At 52.1% G+C, this 18,046-nt stretch overlaps 1 protein-coding gene across 9 annotated transcripts in view; it reads left to right on the plus strand.

Annotated features, from left to right (window-relative positions):
* The window catches only part of FRMD4A (FERM domain containing 4A), a 551,472-nt gene that overhangs the window by 524,521 nt on the left and 8,905 nt on the right, over positions 1-18,046 (plus strand). For 8 of the 9 annotated variants that reach the window (XM_020284197.2, XM_020284196.2, XM_020284200.2 and 5 more), the window contains 6 exons: positions 3,323-3,445; positions 7,092-7,320; positions 9,423-9,479; positions 13,317-13,554; positions 14,372-14,539; positions 15,783-16,672. In XM_020284197.2, the coding sequence (XP_020139786.2) occupies positions 3,323-3,445; positions 7,092-7,320; positions 9,423-9,479; positions 13,317-13,554; positions 14,372-14,539; positions 15,783-16,672 (1,705 nt within the window). The remainder of the gene's footprint in view (positions 1-3,322; positions 3,446-7,091; positions 7,321-9,422; positions 9,480-13,316; positions 13,555-14,371; positions 14,540-15,782; positions 16,673-18,046) is intronic. The other variant, XM_075997559.1, reaches the window with a different exon arrangement.

Genomic DNA, 18,046 nt, shown 5'->3' on the forward strand with positions numbered 1-18,046 from the left:
TGTGTGTGTGTGTGTGTGTGTGTGTGTGTGTGTGTGTGTGTGTACACTTGCACATGGGCATCGCGGAGGGGTGCTCTCCCAGGAGAGATCTCGTTCTGTGTAACATTGCAAAGATCTCTGTTGGTAGACAGGTTACGATGGGAGGTACGAAGCACTTCCCAAACCAAGTGGAAGAGACGTATTCCCCTCCCCCAAATAATGCCTTGCAGCAGGAAGAATGAAAGGAGGGCCATAGACTGAGATCACATTACATTTCAACTTGGCTTAATTATGGTCTGGATTGATTTAAACCGGAGCCTGCTCTCAAAGCAGAACCACATTAGCACAAATCCATTGGAACTCTCAGGAAAGCCCATTGTCCTAGCTGGGAAATGTGCTATGTGATACTGTTAGTATTAGCCACGTTTTTATAAAGACCATGCTGGAAGGATTGGGAAAATGCGGGTTTTGGTGCCTGCCTTTAATAATTTGTAAAGCCTTGTTTTGTTTTTAATAAAGGAAACGTCCCTCCTGACCCCGGCAGGGAATCCACATTAGGAAACGTAAGAAACATGTCAGGGCAAGATCAGCATGCATTCTAAAAAGTCTCCACCGTCTCTCTGAAAAATAAATGCAAGACAAGGAAAACAAAGCTCCCACTTCTTATAATGTTGACAGCAGAAAATGCGACTTCAGTGGAAGAAATAGCCCGGCAAGAAGTCAGGCGCAGGGTGACTTCCCTGTGCTTGTTCAATGTCATTCCCGCCTTACTATGGATTTCCCTGCAGTGAATGGTGGCAGTCTTCTTGCCAACTGTGTGCTGTTCACGCACATTTCTCCGCTCAGCTCATATCCAGAAGCTGTTTGTTGGGAAGGCAGCTGCCAGAACAAGGTAGGGTGAGAGCGTTTGGCAGAATCTAGAGGCACCAAACCGAGCACCCCAACTACACAGCGTTAAATGACTTCTTCGCCATGCAGCTCCAGTTACATATGAAACCAGATTAAATATCTGGAGAATCAAGACCTCGACTCATATACCTTCATGCAGATGGGGGAAAACCAGTCCCCTCATTTTTAAACTATATTTTAAAACCACAGACACTGGAGAGTAATAAATCTAGCAGAATTTTAAGAACTTTTCTCTCCTCTTTATAAGTCTCTAGGTAAAAAAATAATAATATAAAGTCCTGACAGTATAAAACCCGCAATAGGTTGTGTTAAATAAATACACAGATGTTTAGGAAAGCAGATTAAAAAAAAAAAAAAAGTTGCCGACTAAACACATAACTACTTTGGAGACATTTGAACCACATTTTTTTAGAAAAGAAAGAAAAAAGCCAAGGAGGATAATTGCAGAGCATTGCACACTCAGAGAGTTGGCCATTGTGCTCTAAAATGCTTACGTTAGGGAATAAAAAGTCCACAGGGTCATTTCCCAGTGATGTGAACGCAGAAGGGAAGAGGCCCGGGAGAGCAGGGAGGAGTGTGTACGCATGCGTGCTCACAGTCTGCACACGCATGCGCACACACACACGGGCACGCAAACTCACGCATACCTGTGCACTCAGCACACGGCAGTGGGAAAGAGGGATCAGAGTCCCTCTCCCAGAATTTGGGTTGTCTCGCCAGCTGGACACTCAGGACTGGGCTGCCCCAACAAAAGCTCTCTGTACGGCCGATGGATGTTCCCAGGAAGAAACTTCTGGCCTCTTCCGTGTCGGAGTAACCCTTGAGTCTCTGTACAGCATCTGCCTTGATCTTGGGGCTAGGAACCCAGAGCTGGGCTTTGCTGGAAGTGCCCACGTTGCCATTGGAGACACACAGTGGGTCCCCCAGACTTCTCTGGTCTCTCGAAGTGACTTCTTGCACTGGCTGCCTGGCCTTCACGCCGACTGTTAGCTGCTAACTCAAACCTGATCTTTATTCAGCCCAAATATAATGCATTCGTAGAGAGCCTGATTCTAATCCCAAATCCTTCCCCAGAGCCATAATTGGGAAAACCCAAATTATGGGCGAGTAACTGATCCTTCCTCCCCCGCTGCCATGCACGGGTGTGCGTGTGTGCTAATGTACGTGCACACGCAGACTGTGAGCACGTGCACACGCACCCCTTCCTGCTCTCCCGGGCCTCTTCCCTTCTGTGTTCAGATCGCTGGGAAATGACCCCGTGGACTTTTCATTCCCTAATGTAAGCATTTCAGAACACAATGGCCCAGCTTTTGCCTGGGATCTAAATTCACTATTCTTGTCCCCACAGTAATTAGATTTCTTGAACCCCAGATACACAATAGATTTTTTCAGTGGCCTTGTCAACAATACGGATTATATTTTCAGTTGTCCGCTAAAACTCTTATTTTGTATATAGTTCAGTGTCTTTTCATTGCAGCCCATTCCCATAGTGACTAGCCAGGATGGAAGAATTACTACCCATGTTCAGTTTCTAAATTATGTATTAATGCACTTTTCTGGAATTTGCCATCTAGCTACCACTCCTCTTAAATTCATTTGAGGTCAGGCACGGTGGCTCACGCCTGTAATCCTAGCACTCTGGGAGGCCAAAGCGAGTGGATTGCTCAAGGTCAGGAGTTCGAAACCAGCCTGAGCCAGAGCAAGACCCCATCTCTACTAAAACTAGAAGGAAATTAATTGGCCAACTAAAAATATATAGAAAAAATTAGCCGGGCATGGTGGTACATGCTTGTAGTCCCAGCTACTCGGGAGGCTGAGGCAGGAGGATCGCTTGAGCCCAGGAGTTTGAGGTTGCTGTGAGCTAAGCTGACACCACGGCACTCTAGCCCGGGCAACAGAGTGAGACTCTGTCTCAAAAAAAAAAAAAAAAAAAAAAGAAAAAGAAAAGAAAGGAAGAAAAAGAAGCTCATTTGAGAGAAATGGCAAACCTAGATACTGGAGGGGAATGTTCGATGCTGTGGGAAGGACACAGGGTTTGGAGCCGGGGAGACACGAGAATTCGTGTCGACCGTGGTCCCCACTGGTGGGGTGACTCCCTTGGCAGAGAGCAGGCACACAGGAAGGACACCTGTTAGATTAACAGATGGGTGAGTGAAATTCAGGTTTATAATGAAAGCCAATGACAATTTTACTGAGAAGACGTTTACATTTGAAAGTACATCTCTAAAGAAAGGACTACTCTCAAACATCTTTAGAGAAATGACATTTCATTCCATGAACTCTTATTTAGGGTTAGTGCTCCGTGTTTCTGATCTAGGCATTGAGTCTGCGCATTGGGGGGTGTGTGTGCGTGCGTGCACACGCGTGTGCATGCAAGGAAACAAGCATGTGCCCCAGTCTGATGTGTGGTCTGAATACTCTCTCCCGGATGCAGGAGCTCACGGGCAAACTGCCTGTCGAATATCCCCTGGATCCAGGGGAGGAGCCGCCCATCGTTCGGAGAAGAATAGGCACGGCCTTCAAGCTGGATGAGCAGAAAATCCTGCCCAAAGGAGAGGTGGGTCCTTCCTTCTGCTGCCGGGCTCTCCCGCCTTATCCTCGTTTTTCCCATTTGTTAGGGCTTCCGGGCTTTCTGTAATGATGTCCTCATTTCTGCCCAATGCCACGAGGTTCCCTTTGACCTTTTCTTGAGCGAGCCCGCTGGTCGGTGCGTGGTTCCCCTGGGTGGGACTAGTTCGCTCGCATTAGCAGGCACTCGGGTTCCCGTGGAAGTTGCTTGTCTGATGCTGTGGGCCTCACGCAGGCGGCTGAGTGGAGCTGGGGGAGAACATTCCAGTGGCGCTCATGAATATTTGTCTTTTGAACAGCCTCCCAGCCCTGGGTTATTCAGAGCCAAGCCTAATGCCTGGTCTGTGCAACAAAACTATAGGTGCAAAGAGTCCCTTGTCCCCTGGCTGGGGATGGATGTGTAGGGCCTGCCCTGCGTGGTCAGGACCTCAGCGGCTGCTCAGATCCCGGCAAAAATAGGAGCAACACACCTGGGCCGTCTGTGTTTGGAGGAGCCACTTGCATCCTCTTTGGACTGAACGCTGGTGGGGTTGGGGCTGGAGAGTTCACACTTGGAGGGGGAGGGGACAGTAAGAACTTGAGTCCCTGGCAGGTTAATGAGTGTCCAGCCTCAGACCAAGAGATGGTAAAAGCCAGGTAATAACTGCAGGCCTCAGGGTCACGTCCAGGAAGTGTCTTCCCACATTTATTCTCAATACGGTTACTAATTAACATGCTCGTGAACAGAGGGCTTAACAGGTCAGGACTCAAAGGCAGCGGACAAGGGAATACAGCGCATTTTTAGTCTTTTAAGAGAGAGATCGAGAGAAACTGACGTTCTCACGGAACACCTGCCGTAGGGTTGGTAGGGACAGTGTGCCGGTGAATTCAGAGGGGGACCCAGGTGCCCGGGGCCAAGCTAAGCGTTGGATCTCCTGAGATCTGCGGTCACAGGTCCCGGGAACGCTGGTGGACACACCAGCGTGCTTCCTCCAGAATTAAAGCTCCATCAGGCAGTTTTCGTCTTCTGTAAAAGGAAGCTCATAGCCCTAACTCGTGGGGGTTGTCACTAGGGTGAAAGGAAGCCAGTCTATGCAAAACACGGACTCGGGACTTAGCGCCTGCGCGGTGCTCACCCACATTAGCTGTCTGCGGAGCCGGGGAGGGGTGCAGCGGCTGTGCGTGGGGGTGCGGGAGGGCAGGACTGAGAAATCTACGTGGCCGGGTATTCCTCAAATGCAGCTGATCATCAGGAACTTCAGCTTCCCTTGCTGGGCAGACACCTGGCACTTTAAAAAGCAACCCCACTTTTAGTGAGTGTCCCCCTCGGGCCCCCGCTGATCTTCCCAGAGTGTCACTGCACCTTTGGCACTCTTCAGTAAAGGAGGACTTCAGTTCCCCGGGAATTCCACGTGTGTCCGTGTTCCCTCACCTATCCCTGCGTGTCTTAGTCTCTCCTAAGTTCATAAAAAGGAGCCCGCACAGAAGCAGCGGGTGTTCCAGAGAGTTCCTCCCGGAAGGAAGAGAGCGGCCTGCCTGGGCGCTGCTGCTGCCCCTCGAGGTGCGCCCCGCACCCTCGCTCTCCCGGCAGGCAGCCTGTGCACACGCGGGGCGCTCGCCCCTGCACGTGTCTTAGAGCAAGCGGTGAGAATTCGGCCCGGGCTCCCGCGAGACTCTGAGTCAGTGTCTGGGCTCAGCGCTGTCGTAACGGCCCACGAGCAGCTGCCTGGCGGGGTCCTCACAGAGCAGCCTTTGTCCCCGGGTGACTCGCCTGTTTCGAGACACCGGGCGCGAGTCCATTTCGACATTCCCCTCCCTCCCGGGAGGACCAACGCGGCCGGCATCCGAAGGACTGGGAAGGAGTTTATTATCTCTTAAGTGGTTCTGATTAACCTTCACTTTTTCCTCTTACTCCTGGTCCCTGCTCCCTTGAGACTTAACGTGCTCAAAAGTAAATGAAGGCCGGGCGAAGTGGCTCACGCCTGTAATCCTAGGACTCTGGGAGGCTGAGACAGGTGGATTGCTCAAGGTCAGGAGTTCGAAACCAGCCTGACCAAGAGCAAGACCCCGTCTCTACTATAAAAGTAGAAAGAAATTAATTGGCCAACTAATATATATAGAAAAAAATTAGCCGAGCATGGTGGCGCATGCCTGTAGTCCCAGCTACTCGAGAGGCTGAGGCAGGAGGATCGCCTGAGCCCAGGAGTTGGAGGTTGCTGTGAGCGAGGCTGACGCCACGGCACTCACTCTAGCCTGGGCAACAAAGTGAGACTCTGTCTCAAAAAAAAAGTAAATGAAATCAGGCTCAGAACGTGTGCCCACTAGCCGGGGAGATCTGATTCCAGCAGACGTGGGCACCTCCCCTGCCTGGTTAGGGCAGCTCCTGTGACCGTGAATCTCCTTGGGCGAGATCTGTGGTCTCCTGGCCTTGCTCGCCGGCGTTTGGAGAAACTGCTGATGCATGTGTCGTGGGGTTATTAGGTGTGGGGTGAGACAGAGAGTCTGCATCTCCTCCAAGCTCCCTGGCAATCCCCAGCCTCTGGGCCCTGCACGAGGAGCCAGCCTGCAGCTCTCTGCTCCAAATCATAACCTTACAGGCTGCTATGGACAGCTGGCTTTGACTACAGGGGTTTCACTAGGCAAGAGAGGAAATAGAAAAACAGACTAGCTGACACTTTGGGGGATTCTGCACTCACCCCCATATCCTCGCACACACACGCTTGAGCTGGTGCGCACACATCTGCAGCAGGGCGTGTGGTCGGCAGAGAGCAGACATGCTCTATCGGGGTGTCACCCTCTGGGTCCCCCAGGCATTTTCTGACAGCCACAGCTTCGCTCTCCCCAGGCCCCAGAGTCTGTTTAAGGAGAAACTCGTTCATCGGCAAGTCCTGGCCAAAGGGAGGGGGGTACAGGTGGGAGGGGCCGCAGGAGAAGGAGGGGACACTCGTCCAGGGAGCTAGGGGGAACTGGCTCCACCCCCCCCCACCATCCGTGCCCATGGGGGCCCTGGCGGAGCCCGAGCAGGGCGTCCACGAACGGGCAGGTGTTAGCAGCGCAGCTAGAGCATGCAAAAAGAGCTTCTGAAAGACACGGGTGAGTGGGGACATGTCCCAACACGAGAGGCACAACGTGTGTGACTCAGAGGACGTGTGGGTTAGATGTACGTGTGTGGGCTCCCTGTCGGCAAACCCACAGAGAGGCATGACAGAAAGACGACTCTAAAAATAATGCCATGTCCTAGGCCTGAAATGGAAAGAAAATGACAACCAACGGGGCTCTGAAGGTCCAAGGTGGCTTTGGTTTGTCTTGATGAACCTTGCCAGGGACAGGTGACCCCAGGACGCTGCTCAGTGGTGGCGCCAGTGTACAGAACAACCCTTGTCTCCAAAAGTGACGGGAGCCCAGAGTCCTGACAGTGGCTGTGTCCGGGCCAGCGGCGGGCAGAGACCTGAGGGGTGGGGCCAGTCTCTTACTACGGCGGGGTGGGGTCAGGCAGGGTTGGGGTCAGGCACTGGGACTCTTGGCTTCCTGGTGCACGTGTCTCCCAAGGAGCCGGGCTCACCTTACGCAGGGGGCTTGAGGGAGGGGAGGATGGGTGTCCCCTGTCCCCTGCTCAGCATCCCCGGTGACGTCTGCTGCGACTGTCCCTCCCACAGGAAGCCGAGCTGGAACGCCTGGAGCGAGAGTTCGCCATCCAGTCCCAGATCACCGAGGCCGCCCGCCGCCTGGCCAGCGACCCCAATGTCAGCAAGAAACTGAAGAAACAAAGGAAAACCTCTTACCTGAATGCACTGAAGAAGCTGCAGGAGATTGAAAATGCAATCAACGAGAACCGCATCAAGTCCGGGAAGAAACCCACGCAGAGGGCTTCGCTGATCATAGACGGTCAGTGCCGTGCGGGCGGCCCACACCCCGTCCCCGCCCCCGACCCGGGCCTCAGGGAACCAGACGCCAGGTCCCACGCGTGGTCCTTGCATGAGCTGAGTGGATACTTAACCGCTCTGTGCCTTAGTTTGCCGTCTGTTAGCACATGAGGGCAAACACGCACACTCAGATGCCCGGATGAAAGCGACTGCACACATGGAACCGGCATTCTCCCTGGGGACTGCCTCCTGGGGAAGCCACGGTGACGAGGTGACACTCTTCTCAGCCTTTACTCTGAGCTGAGCCAAGGTGACTGGGCTAGCCCAGACTCTGACCTGCTCGGGGACATGAGTGCCCCCACCTAAGTCTGGGAGGAGGTGGGTGGCTGGGGTACGCAGCAGCAGTGACACGCCCCTCCTCCTCCTCAAGCAAGCCCTGCAGGCCCGCACCTCCCCGACAACCCCCAGTCTGACTCCGTTTCCAGGGGCCTCCTGTCCCAAGAGCCTAGGCTTGGGAGGACCGGAAGGACCATCCCTGTGTCATTGTCCAGAGAGCCCTGAGCTCTGGTCAGGAGTTAGAAGTTTGGCTGAACTCCTCTATTTGGTAAACTTTAGAGGGGAATGCCCCTAAATCCACCAACAAACATCAAGTCCCCCAAACTGTTGGAATCCTTTTTCTCTAAGTCAGCGAATTCTTGAAAACCCACGTCAAGTACGCTTTCCTAGGGTGTGCATGTCTCAGATACTTTTGCTCTAGGAAAACAGGAAGTGGAATAGCGGTGACCAGGAGCTAGGGCCAGTGGGGAATGAGGGGGGATTGCTTAATGGGTACAGGCCTTCCGTCTGGGGAAATGCACCTGTCATCCAAGCAGAAGATGGATGGTTGCAGAACATTGTGAATGTTCTTCATGCAATGGACCCACACGCTTTAAAATGGTTAAAATGGTCAAGTCGATGTCATGTCTGTCTGACCACAATGATATTAATATATATATCTGCAACCTAAATGTGTTGACATTTACTAGGGAAGCAACAATATGCGGGAGGTTCCACAATGCCAGAGTCAAGGTTCTCAGTTCATCAAGCAATAGGAATAGAGTGAATTCCTAGTTAAAAAGAGAGAGACTTTTAAAAATTCGTTTGCTGTAGGAAATTTGGAATAACCATGTTTCCCTGTTTCACCCTGTTATCCTTGGCCAAGACCGTGCAACTTTTCCCTACTTCCTAACGGAGCCCGCCAGCCAGCCCTTCTCTTACGCCCTGTTGAAGACCTCTCCCTGCCACCCCAATGGCATTTGGGGGTTCCGAGCTCTGCAGAAACATCCAGGGGCCCACTTGAACTAGAGGAGCGATTAAGGTTCTTGCTAGTTCCTTAGCATGGCATTTTGTTTGAAGCGATAAAACACTAAACTTGCAATCTGAGGACTTGGGATCTTTGTTCACTTTGCCGTAAGAGCAGAACAACCACCTTGCAGAAACCACTCTTCCCTTGATGTGTGTATACATCTTCCCTAGGTGTGCCTCGGTTTCCCCAGTGGTGAAACTGGGAGGATTATTTAATGTCTCCTTCTTGGGTGTGTTCTGGTTAATTGAATGGTGTCTATAAAAATAAGCTTCGGAGAGATGGAGTCTGTATTTAGCACACTTGTTTTCTCTACTAATGGCTTATGAAGTTTATTGAGAAGGCATTTATTGCCGCATGAGCAAAGCTAAGTTCCCTTCCCTGGTTTCGCCATTTGTAGAATAAATAGCAGTTTGCTTCCTTTGGTTTCGTCGGTACATGCCCTAAGTTTGTGCTGGGACAATGATGCAGCTTAACTAGACCAGGGCAGCCTTTATATCGGATGTGAAGCCACGCTGCTCTGCAGGATCCTACGGAACAAGAACACAGAAACACAAAAACCGGGGCACTCCGAGAAGTCGGGCGGGGAGGATGAGCTCACGGCCCAGCCCAGGGGCTGTCAAAGGAAATGCCCGACAGCATTTTTATTGTATCTCATGGCTTCTTTCTGATTAGAAAGGGAAGAACAGGAGGGAGTGGTGAGCACACTGTTTTTTACAGACAGGGCTTTGTTTGAAGGAATGTGCTAGACTCACAGACGTTTGCTTTTTTGTCTTTCTCAGATGGAAACATCGCCAGTGAAGACAGCTCCCTCTCAGATGCACTTGTTCTTGAGGATGGTAGGTCTTCCTCTTCCGGCTTAGAAGCCCAGAGCTCAGACTTAGCAGGGCTGACTCCGCAGGGGGTCTGGGGCCGCAGGTGGGGAGGCAGGCGCATTCCCCGCAAGCCCCTCACTTCCCGCTGCCCACCCATCTGGCCGGGAGCGGGTGGGTGCTACAGAACCCCATCTCTATCAGAGTTGCAGTATTTCCCGTGGCCCAGAGGTTAAGATTCAAGGTGATTGCCAGTGAGTGGTGCTTCTCTTTTTAAATAGCCAAAACCACATTTTTAACTAGATGGAGAATTCTAAACACTGTGTATGGTTTCTTTTCAAGTATTCATAATATCTGGAAGAAAGGGGTAGAGATTGATGTGATCACAAATCGAAGATGAAAACCCACGGGGAGAGCCTGGGTGTAGTAGGAAGGGACAAAAGAAACCCTCGGTACCTTCCTGAGACAATAGTGACAATGAAAGGGGGCAGGTCCCTGTAGACACCTGGTCAGGCCTTGAAAATTGTCGTATTATTTCCCATTGCATTCTTTTTTCTTTTTAAATAAAGATGGGAGTTTATCGGCTTATGTGACCTGAAAGTTCAAGGGACCATAGACCATAGGGTTCAAAAGAGGTCATCAGGACCATGTCCCCTCATGCTACTTTTCTCAGTGTTGGCTTGCCCTTCGGCAGATTCTCATTCGTGGGGATGTCCAACACGATAAGCCTTGTGTCACAGCTCCAGTTCTAGCAGGAAAAGAGAATATACACCTTTCTCGTCAGCTCAAGCAAAAGTACCCAAGACCATTGGTGTAGACCATTGGCTCTGGCGGGATCCCTGGTTCGTCTTAGAATTCATCAGTGTGACCGTCGAATTGAATGCTCTGAATGGCCAGTGTCGCACCCAGAGCAAAAAGGTTAACACCAGACAAAATAGAAGAAAGCAAAATCAGGGAGCAGTTAGCAGGAGGGGGTTACATGGTAGGCAACAAAGTGACAGCAAACGTCCACTACTCATCCGTGTGCCTGTGGAGGGGACACATCCTACTGATCTTAGGATGACTGAAATACTTGCCTTTGCAAGTGGTCCCCTGACTTGTTGGCACCAGGGATCTGTTTCATGGAAGACGGGGGTTGGGGGGCTGTCTTAGCGTTTGGGGAGCAGCTGTAAATACAGATGAAGCTTTGCTCCCTCACCCCACCGCTGCTCACCTCCCGCTGTGCGGCCTGGTTGGGGACCGCAGCTTTAAACTTACTGAGTTTCCCTGAGTCTTCCTTTTGTGGTGTCATATTCCACATGCGTGTGGTTATCATGTCTTCATGTCCCTTGACTTTGAGGGCAGGCAACTGTCTTTGCACTAGAACCTACTGATCATGAGTTACCTCGTAATAATTACCCTTTGCAGGCGCGACTCTGTAGTTTTAATTTTGCAGCCCACTTCCATTTTCTGTAACTTCATGCTACTCTTTATTTCCACTGCCGATGGATTACTTTTTTTTAATTTCCAAACATTGCAGGGATACAAATGTTTTTGGTTCTATGTATCGTCAGGGTTATAAGTGTGCCCGTCACCCGGAGGTAGGTTTTGACCCATCCCCTCCTCCTCCTCCGTGCTTTATTTCCACTGAGATTTACTTCCCTCTGTGCACGTGTGTGCTCATCGGTTAGTTCCAGTTTAATAGCGAATGCATGACACGTGGTGTTTGCTTTTCCATTCTTGAAAGCCTTCACTTAGGAGAATGGTCTCCAGTTCCATCCAGATTGTTGCAAAAGGTATTCATCCATCTTTTTTTTTTTTTAAATGGCTGAGTGCTCTTCCATAGAACACACTGGATTCTTAAAACCTGGCAGTTACCAGGGTATTTTCTTGGGACATTCTTAGAAAAGCAGAACCGATCACCCACTGCTGCCACCACCATCGATAGGGAAGCAGGAATTCCAAACACAGAACCATGTCTGAGAACGTTCCTGTGATGTTAAACCAAAACACTGGGAGGCAAGGGCATTAATTACATGGCAATATATTAAGTGGCAGTTAATCTTTTTGCCCGGTAGGGAAACCTCAGGCGGGCAATGATAAGTGCCTATTCAGATGGAAAACATAAAAGCTCTACCCTAGTTATGGTAATAATCATAATTGCAATAATAATGATGATGGGTCTTGATGGTGGGGCAAGCCTGGCGGGTGATTTACAGAGTTGGCTTGGCCCTGCTGTTAGAAATCGGATTGTGATATTTTTATCATCTACTTCATTCCCTGGGTGGGGCAGCCCTGGGGCCACAGACGAGCAGGGGAGGCTTGCTTTGAATATCAGAGATCCCAGCCCTGTTGCTGGCCTGTGCCTATCCCAGTCTCTCCTGGGGAGGGAGCAAGAACAATCTAGGGAGATTCCTTTGTCACAGAGAAGTTGCCAGAGCAATAGATGATGTCGTTAGCTAATTCTGAGACATCACCGGTGATGCCAGTTTCTTCCCCAAGTTCCAGACCTCGGGACTTCCTGAGGGGCCTTGCCCCCCCCCCCATTTGCACCCCACACTTCCATCGCAGGTCCTTTTTCCCAGACTCCTCCTTAACTGATTTGAGAGGGCAAAGGAGGAATGGAAACATAGTGGGTGTCCCTGGCTGGGGATTGAGAATCAGGCCGAGAAAGGCCTAATAGCTAGGAACGGACTTAGGGACAAGTGAAAGGTGATTGGGGCTTTGCTTTTTGTGCATTTTTCCCTCTCCCAGAAGGTTCAAGTGTTCCCTCCTCTGTCCTCTAAATGCTGACCTACCCTACGTCTTCACGGGCCACTCCCCGCCCGAGGCCCTCTCCCTACCTCTCTCATTTTTGAATGCTGCCAGGTGACTAGCTCTCACACAGCATTTTTGTACCCTGATGCATCTGAGCTTAACAAGTTGCAAAGTTTTCCCGGGGCTTGAAGACCACATCCCAACTCCTCTCATCACAGAACACACCGGAGGGGCGCTGCGCTGATCGGAGCTCCTCTTTCCACGCTCTGGCTCAAGTTCTCTCCCCCCTCCTCCTCTCTGCCCGTCCACTGCTCAGTGCCCTTCCCCCTCCCACGGCCCCTCCTAGACTAGCTGAATTCACAGTCTCCAAAAGTCCTGTAGCACCCTGCTGTGTGTTAGATCACCACCCCCCTGAAGGCAGAGAATAATTCTCTAGTACTTAATCTTCCCAGCCCATCTCCTTCCCAAAGAATTTAAAGCAGTTCCAACATTAAAAATATACAGGAACCTAAGAGAATACAGATACCTCTGGGGAAAAAAAGCGGAGTAGAAACCCAGATTCACCCAGCAGATACTTACACGGGACAGATGCGCTTTCATTCATTTTTTTTCCCCCAGCCAGTGCTTACTGAGCACCTACTGTGTGTCACCTGCCATTTGTGGCCCTGAGCCATATAGCAATGAATAAAACAGACAAAAGTCTATGGGGCTTAGAATGCCCCAAAGCAAAAACAGAGCCCTAGTGTCTGTTGAAAAAGAAAACTTACAATATGGTAATAACTACGTTTTGCTCTTTGGGATGAAGCCATCGTTTGTTGGTGGCATTTCATAATATTGAGACTTCGCTCCATCCGTGTCTAATCAGAAGTGGTAGGAGGTCTCTTCCCATGCATTTCTGCGTGCAGTTGGGGTTTGGTTTGCTCAGGTTTGGCTTGACTGGTCTTGACTGGTCTTGGCAAGTGGGGCAGAGTCCCCGGGTTCTTTGTTCCATGGGAGAAGGAAAGGTGTGGATTTGGCTGTGTGGCCCCGAGCTGCCAGTGTGGGGTGCAGGCGGGTGGGGGCTCTGTCTGGGGTCTTGCGGAACGCATGACGCGTACTCAGTCCCTCTCTCTCTCTGTCTTTGTGCAGAAGACTCTCAGGTTACCAGCACAATATCCCCCTTACATTCTCCTCACAAGGGACTCCCTCCTCGGCCACCGTCGCACAACAGGCCCCCTCCTCCCCAGTCCCTGGAGGGACTCAGGCAGATGCACTATCACCGCAGCGACTATGACAAGTCCCCCATAAAGCCCAAGATGTGGAGCGAGTCCTCCTTGGATGAGCCCTATGAGAAGGTCAAGAAACGCTCCTCCCACGGCCATTCCAGGTGAGTCGGGTCGTGAACGAGGCCAGGCGAGGTCACCCTGTCTGTGCTCTGGAGGAATCAAAGGGCAGGCACAAAATCCACGTGCACCTGGTTTCTCCGCCTGCCTTCGCCTTCCCTGGTGCTGTGCCCACAGCGCCCCCTGCTGCTGGCGCTGCTGAGGTGCAGATTGGTCATTTGGTTGGGGAGAGGGGAGCTGGGGTTTGGCTCACCACCACGGTGATGGCAGATGGCTTTAATGCTGTTAAATGCCACAGGAATTAATTAGGAAATCTCAGGCAGCGCTATTCCGAAATGGCAAGCGCGAGTCCACTCGCAGGAGTCCCGGAGTGGTTCAGAACCCTAAGCCATCCTCCCGCAGAATTCTGCAGCCAAACAGCTGTGATCGGAGCTACGCCCCATCAGCTTGTCCCTGGGCTGACATTGTAGAGAGGGGTTTTTTTTTTTTTTTTGAAGGAATTTTTGGTCCAATTCTCTGTTTTTCTCATTTCCTTTAATTGCACCCTATAAAGTTCTAAGTGGGTGAGCCGACAGGTAAATATTTGTCTCTCCGAAAACAGAAACCGTGAGGGCAGGGGACTGACAGGACAGTCACACTGTGCCTGTTACAGAGAAGGCTGGTGAGGGTCTTCAGCTCATACTGTCTAGGGGTGTCAGGGACCAGGAGCCCCACACACTGCTGGGGGAGAGGCTGAGGTCCAGGGTAGAGATCCGAGGGAGTGAGGTGGGAGTCCCCACCCAGATCTGCGTCCCCAGCTAGCCAGCCCCCTGGAGGTGCCATCTGTCTGGCAGTGACAACATGGCTTCCTTGGGTTTGCAGCAGCCACAAGCGCTTCCCCAGCACGGGAAGCTGTGCCGAAGCAGGAGGAGGAAGCAGCTCCTTGCAGAACAGCCCCAGCCGTGGCCTCCCCCACTGGAACTCCCAGTCCAGCATGCCGTCCACACCGGACCTACGGGTCCGGAGTCCCCACTATGTCCATTCCACAAGGTGAGTCCGCCAGGCTTTCGGGCCACCTCCCTCCTCAGACCAGACCTTCCTTTTTAAAATGAGGCATTGCTGGCCCCAAACTGGCCCAAGTGATGGGTGAGCTGGAGACAGACCTGAACCTGTGAGGATAAATGAAGCGGAATTTTAAAAACTGAGGTGGCAGAGGTTGGCCCCGGTGAGCCAGGAGACCCATTATAGCACCCTGTCCCCGTCCCAGGGGGCACTTGGAGTCGGCTGAGATTCCTTGGGCTCCTGGGGACAGTCAGCATGGAAAGAGCTCCCCTGATCAGGATGCAGGCAGGAGAGGCTGGCCCGGTTAGCACCGGAAGAGCTGGGGCCAGAACCACCTTGCCCTGGTGGCACGATCTCTATTTGATAGTCCTCTCATAACTTTCTACTGAGACCTAAATCTACACTGGAATTCCTTTAATGCTTCAAGGTATAAATTCCTAATTAGCAAAAGAAATACGCTAAATTTAGGCTTTGGTGAATCATACCTTTATTTTCTGAAAAAGAAACCAGGCCATTGAGGGCCATGTGGCATAGGGGCTTCCGATTCCACCCTGAGTGACAGTCAGAACTGGTCTTCTGTACTTGGCCAAGGGGGCGCTGTGAACTTCCCATGAAGTTCCAGCGTCTGGCCACATGGTCTGCCAAGTGCTGGTGATGAATATCAGTAGTGTGGACACTGTAAGCAGAATGGGTTACAGACAGAGTAACAGCATGGCCAATATTTGCATCATTCTTTTACGTGTTCCACCAACCTTCCAAGTTTGCACGGGAAATGGGAATCTATTTATGTGGATTTCTTAGTAGTATTTGGTTAAATCATATGAAGGGCCTCTGTTGGACTATCTTTTGATCTACAAAAATGGTCATTTTATCTGTTTTAATGTAACACCAGAATAGTGATTCTGGAGTTATCTTTGTATCTATAAAATCATTTTTCCACCTTAAGGAAGAAAAAAAAAAAAGCCCCAGCTATTGGCATACTTTCCCCAGAGGAAACCCTTATGCCAGTCCTGGCTTCACTTCCCACTGGGAATGAAAGCGAGGCCCGGGGTTCACCTCCAGGGACCAACCCTGCTCAGACTCTAGGTCCCTAGATGCCCCCCGCCCCTCCATTCGCTGGCGGCTTCATAGCCACCCATGTGGATTTTGCTCTTCCTCTCGTGCAACGCATGTGGGTCCCCAGTGCGCCCCTCTTGGGTCCCCCAGACCAACGGAGGCCGTCTCCCCACAGGTCGGTGGACATCAGCCCCACGCGACTGCACAGCCTCGCACTGCACTTTAGGCACCGGAGCTCCAGCCTGGAGTCCCAGGGCAAGCTCCTGGGCTCGGAGAACGACACCGGGAGCCCCGACTTCTACACCCCGCGGACTCGTAGCAGCAACGGCTCGGACCCCATGGACGACTGCTCGTCGTGCACCAGCCACTCGAGCTCGGAGCACTACTACCCGGCGCAGATGAACGCCAACTACTCGACGCTGGCCGAGGACTCGCCGTCCAAGGCGCGGCAGCGGCAGCGGGCGCGCGCGGCGGGCGCGCTGGGCGCGGGCAGCTCGGGCAGCATGCCCAACCTGGCGGCGCGCGGCGGCGGCGGCGGCGGCGGCGGGGGCGCGGGGGGCGCGGGCGGCGGCGTGTACCTGCACAGCCAGAGCCAGCCCAGTTCGCAGTACCGCATCAAGGAGTACCCGCTGTACATCGAGGGCAGCGCCACGCCGGTGGTGGTGCGCAGCCTGGAGAGCGACCAGGAGGGCCACTACAGCGTCAAGGCGCAGTTCAAGACCTCCAATTCCTACACGGCCGGGGGCCTGTTCAAGGAGAGCTGGCGCGGCGGCGGCGACGAGGGCGACGCGGGCCGGCTGACGCCGTCGCGCTCGCAGATCCTGCGGACTCCGTCGCTGGGCCGCGAGGGCGCCCACGACAAGGGTGCGGGCCGCGCCGCCGTCTCGGACGAGCTGCGCCAGTGGTACCAGCGCTCCACCGCCTCGCACAAGGAGCACAGCCGCCTGTCGCACACCAGCTCCACCTCCTCGGACAGCGGCTCGCAGTACAGCACCTCCTCCCAGAGCACCTTCGTGGCGCACAGCAGGGTCACCAGGATGCCCCAGATGTGCAAGGCCACGTCAGGTGAGAGGGGACGGCGGGGCTGCGGTGGGGGAGGCCCTCAGACCTCACATGCGGCGAGCCAAGGAAGTCGTCAGCTCTGGGGACTTAGCTGGCAGATGTGGGTGACGTGAGGTCTTGTGGCGCACGGCCGAGCCGTCCCATTCTCATGCTGGCCTTGCACAGCCACCTGCACCTGACCCCCCAGAGCGTGCTGGGCCAAGTCCCACATCCGCTACCTTAGCCACTTCTTGTCAGAACAGAAATCTAAGACAGTCAGGTGAAGTCGTGTCTCAGGGTTTATGCAGCCAAAGGCTTTACCCTAGTGACAAGCCACGTTCTGGTAAACTAGGGACCCAGGCCTGAGTTGTACCCTGGAAAGAAATGCTGGGATGGGGATGGGCTTGGGTCTTGAAGCCGAGATTTAGCCAGTGTCTCCCCAGGTGGGGACCGGCTGACTAGGGTGTGAAGTCCTGGAGCTCCACATTTGACACCCATGTCTTGGTAGATGACCCTTGACTGCTCCGGGCTTTCCAGTTTCAATGATGTGATGCAGCCACAAAGTGATTTTTGTAAAGTGATTCAATACCCTTGATATTATGTCTGAAATTTTCTATAATCAAACTAAGAGCATTGAGCAGTACTGAGTCCAGTAAAAAAAAAAATGCAAGAAACCATCGTTTTCCTTAAGAAGTTACATTCTCTTCCCTTTCCCTCAGTAGGAAAGAATAATAGTGACAGTAACTGATGTTGATTGAGCAGTTACCTTGCACACTGGTGTATCCGTCTGCATTTACATACGCCACTCAGACCGGCGGGGTGGGAGGGTGGCGGGGGCAGGGGTTGAAGGGACTCTGCACCCTGACTGTAGGAAAAGTAAGTGTTGAGATATAACAAAAATGGTAAACATCACAAGAATAAGCAAGTGGGAGGAAATCCAAGGCAGGAATTGGACTTAGGGAAGAAAGAAGGTCGTTTATATGAGGGCAACGATCAGGGAAAAGAGGGAGTGGCCTTAAAGGTAACAAGCGGGAGGTCATCATCTGGGAACTGAAGGAGATTCTTGGAGCCTGGAGCCAGCAGGGCATTCTGCCCCCACGTCCCCATTTATTATGGCACATTTTAGCCAAAGGATAAGCTCTAGAGACCAGAATTAAAATGATTCGGGTATTTGTAAGCATATCATGGACTTCAGGGTCCTAGAATCTTCTTCATGTCCCTTCTTCATCTGTAAAATGAAATTTGCCATTGACGCCCCAAGGTTTTGAGAGTGCATAAATTACCTGTACCATTTAAACAGCATGATCGTCTGTGACCCAGCAGTGGTTTGTAAATATCACTGGTAAGGCACAGGAGTGTTTCTGTTCTATTGAAATTGTAGTGCTCGTCTAATGAATT

This window comes from Microcebus murinus, chromosome 25 (genome assembly GCF_040939455.1).
Source record: "Microcebus murinus isolate Inina chromosome 25, M.murinus_Inina_mat1.0, whole genome shotgun sequence".
NCBI lineage: Eukaryota > Metazoa > Chordata > Mammalia > Primates > Cheirogaleidae > Microcebus > Microcebus murinus.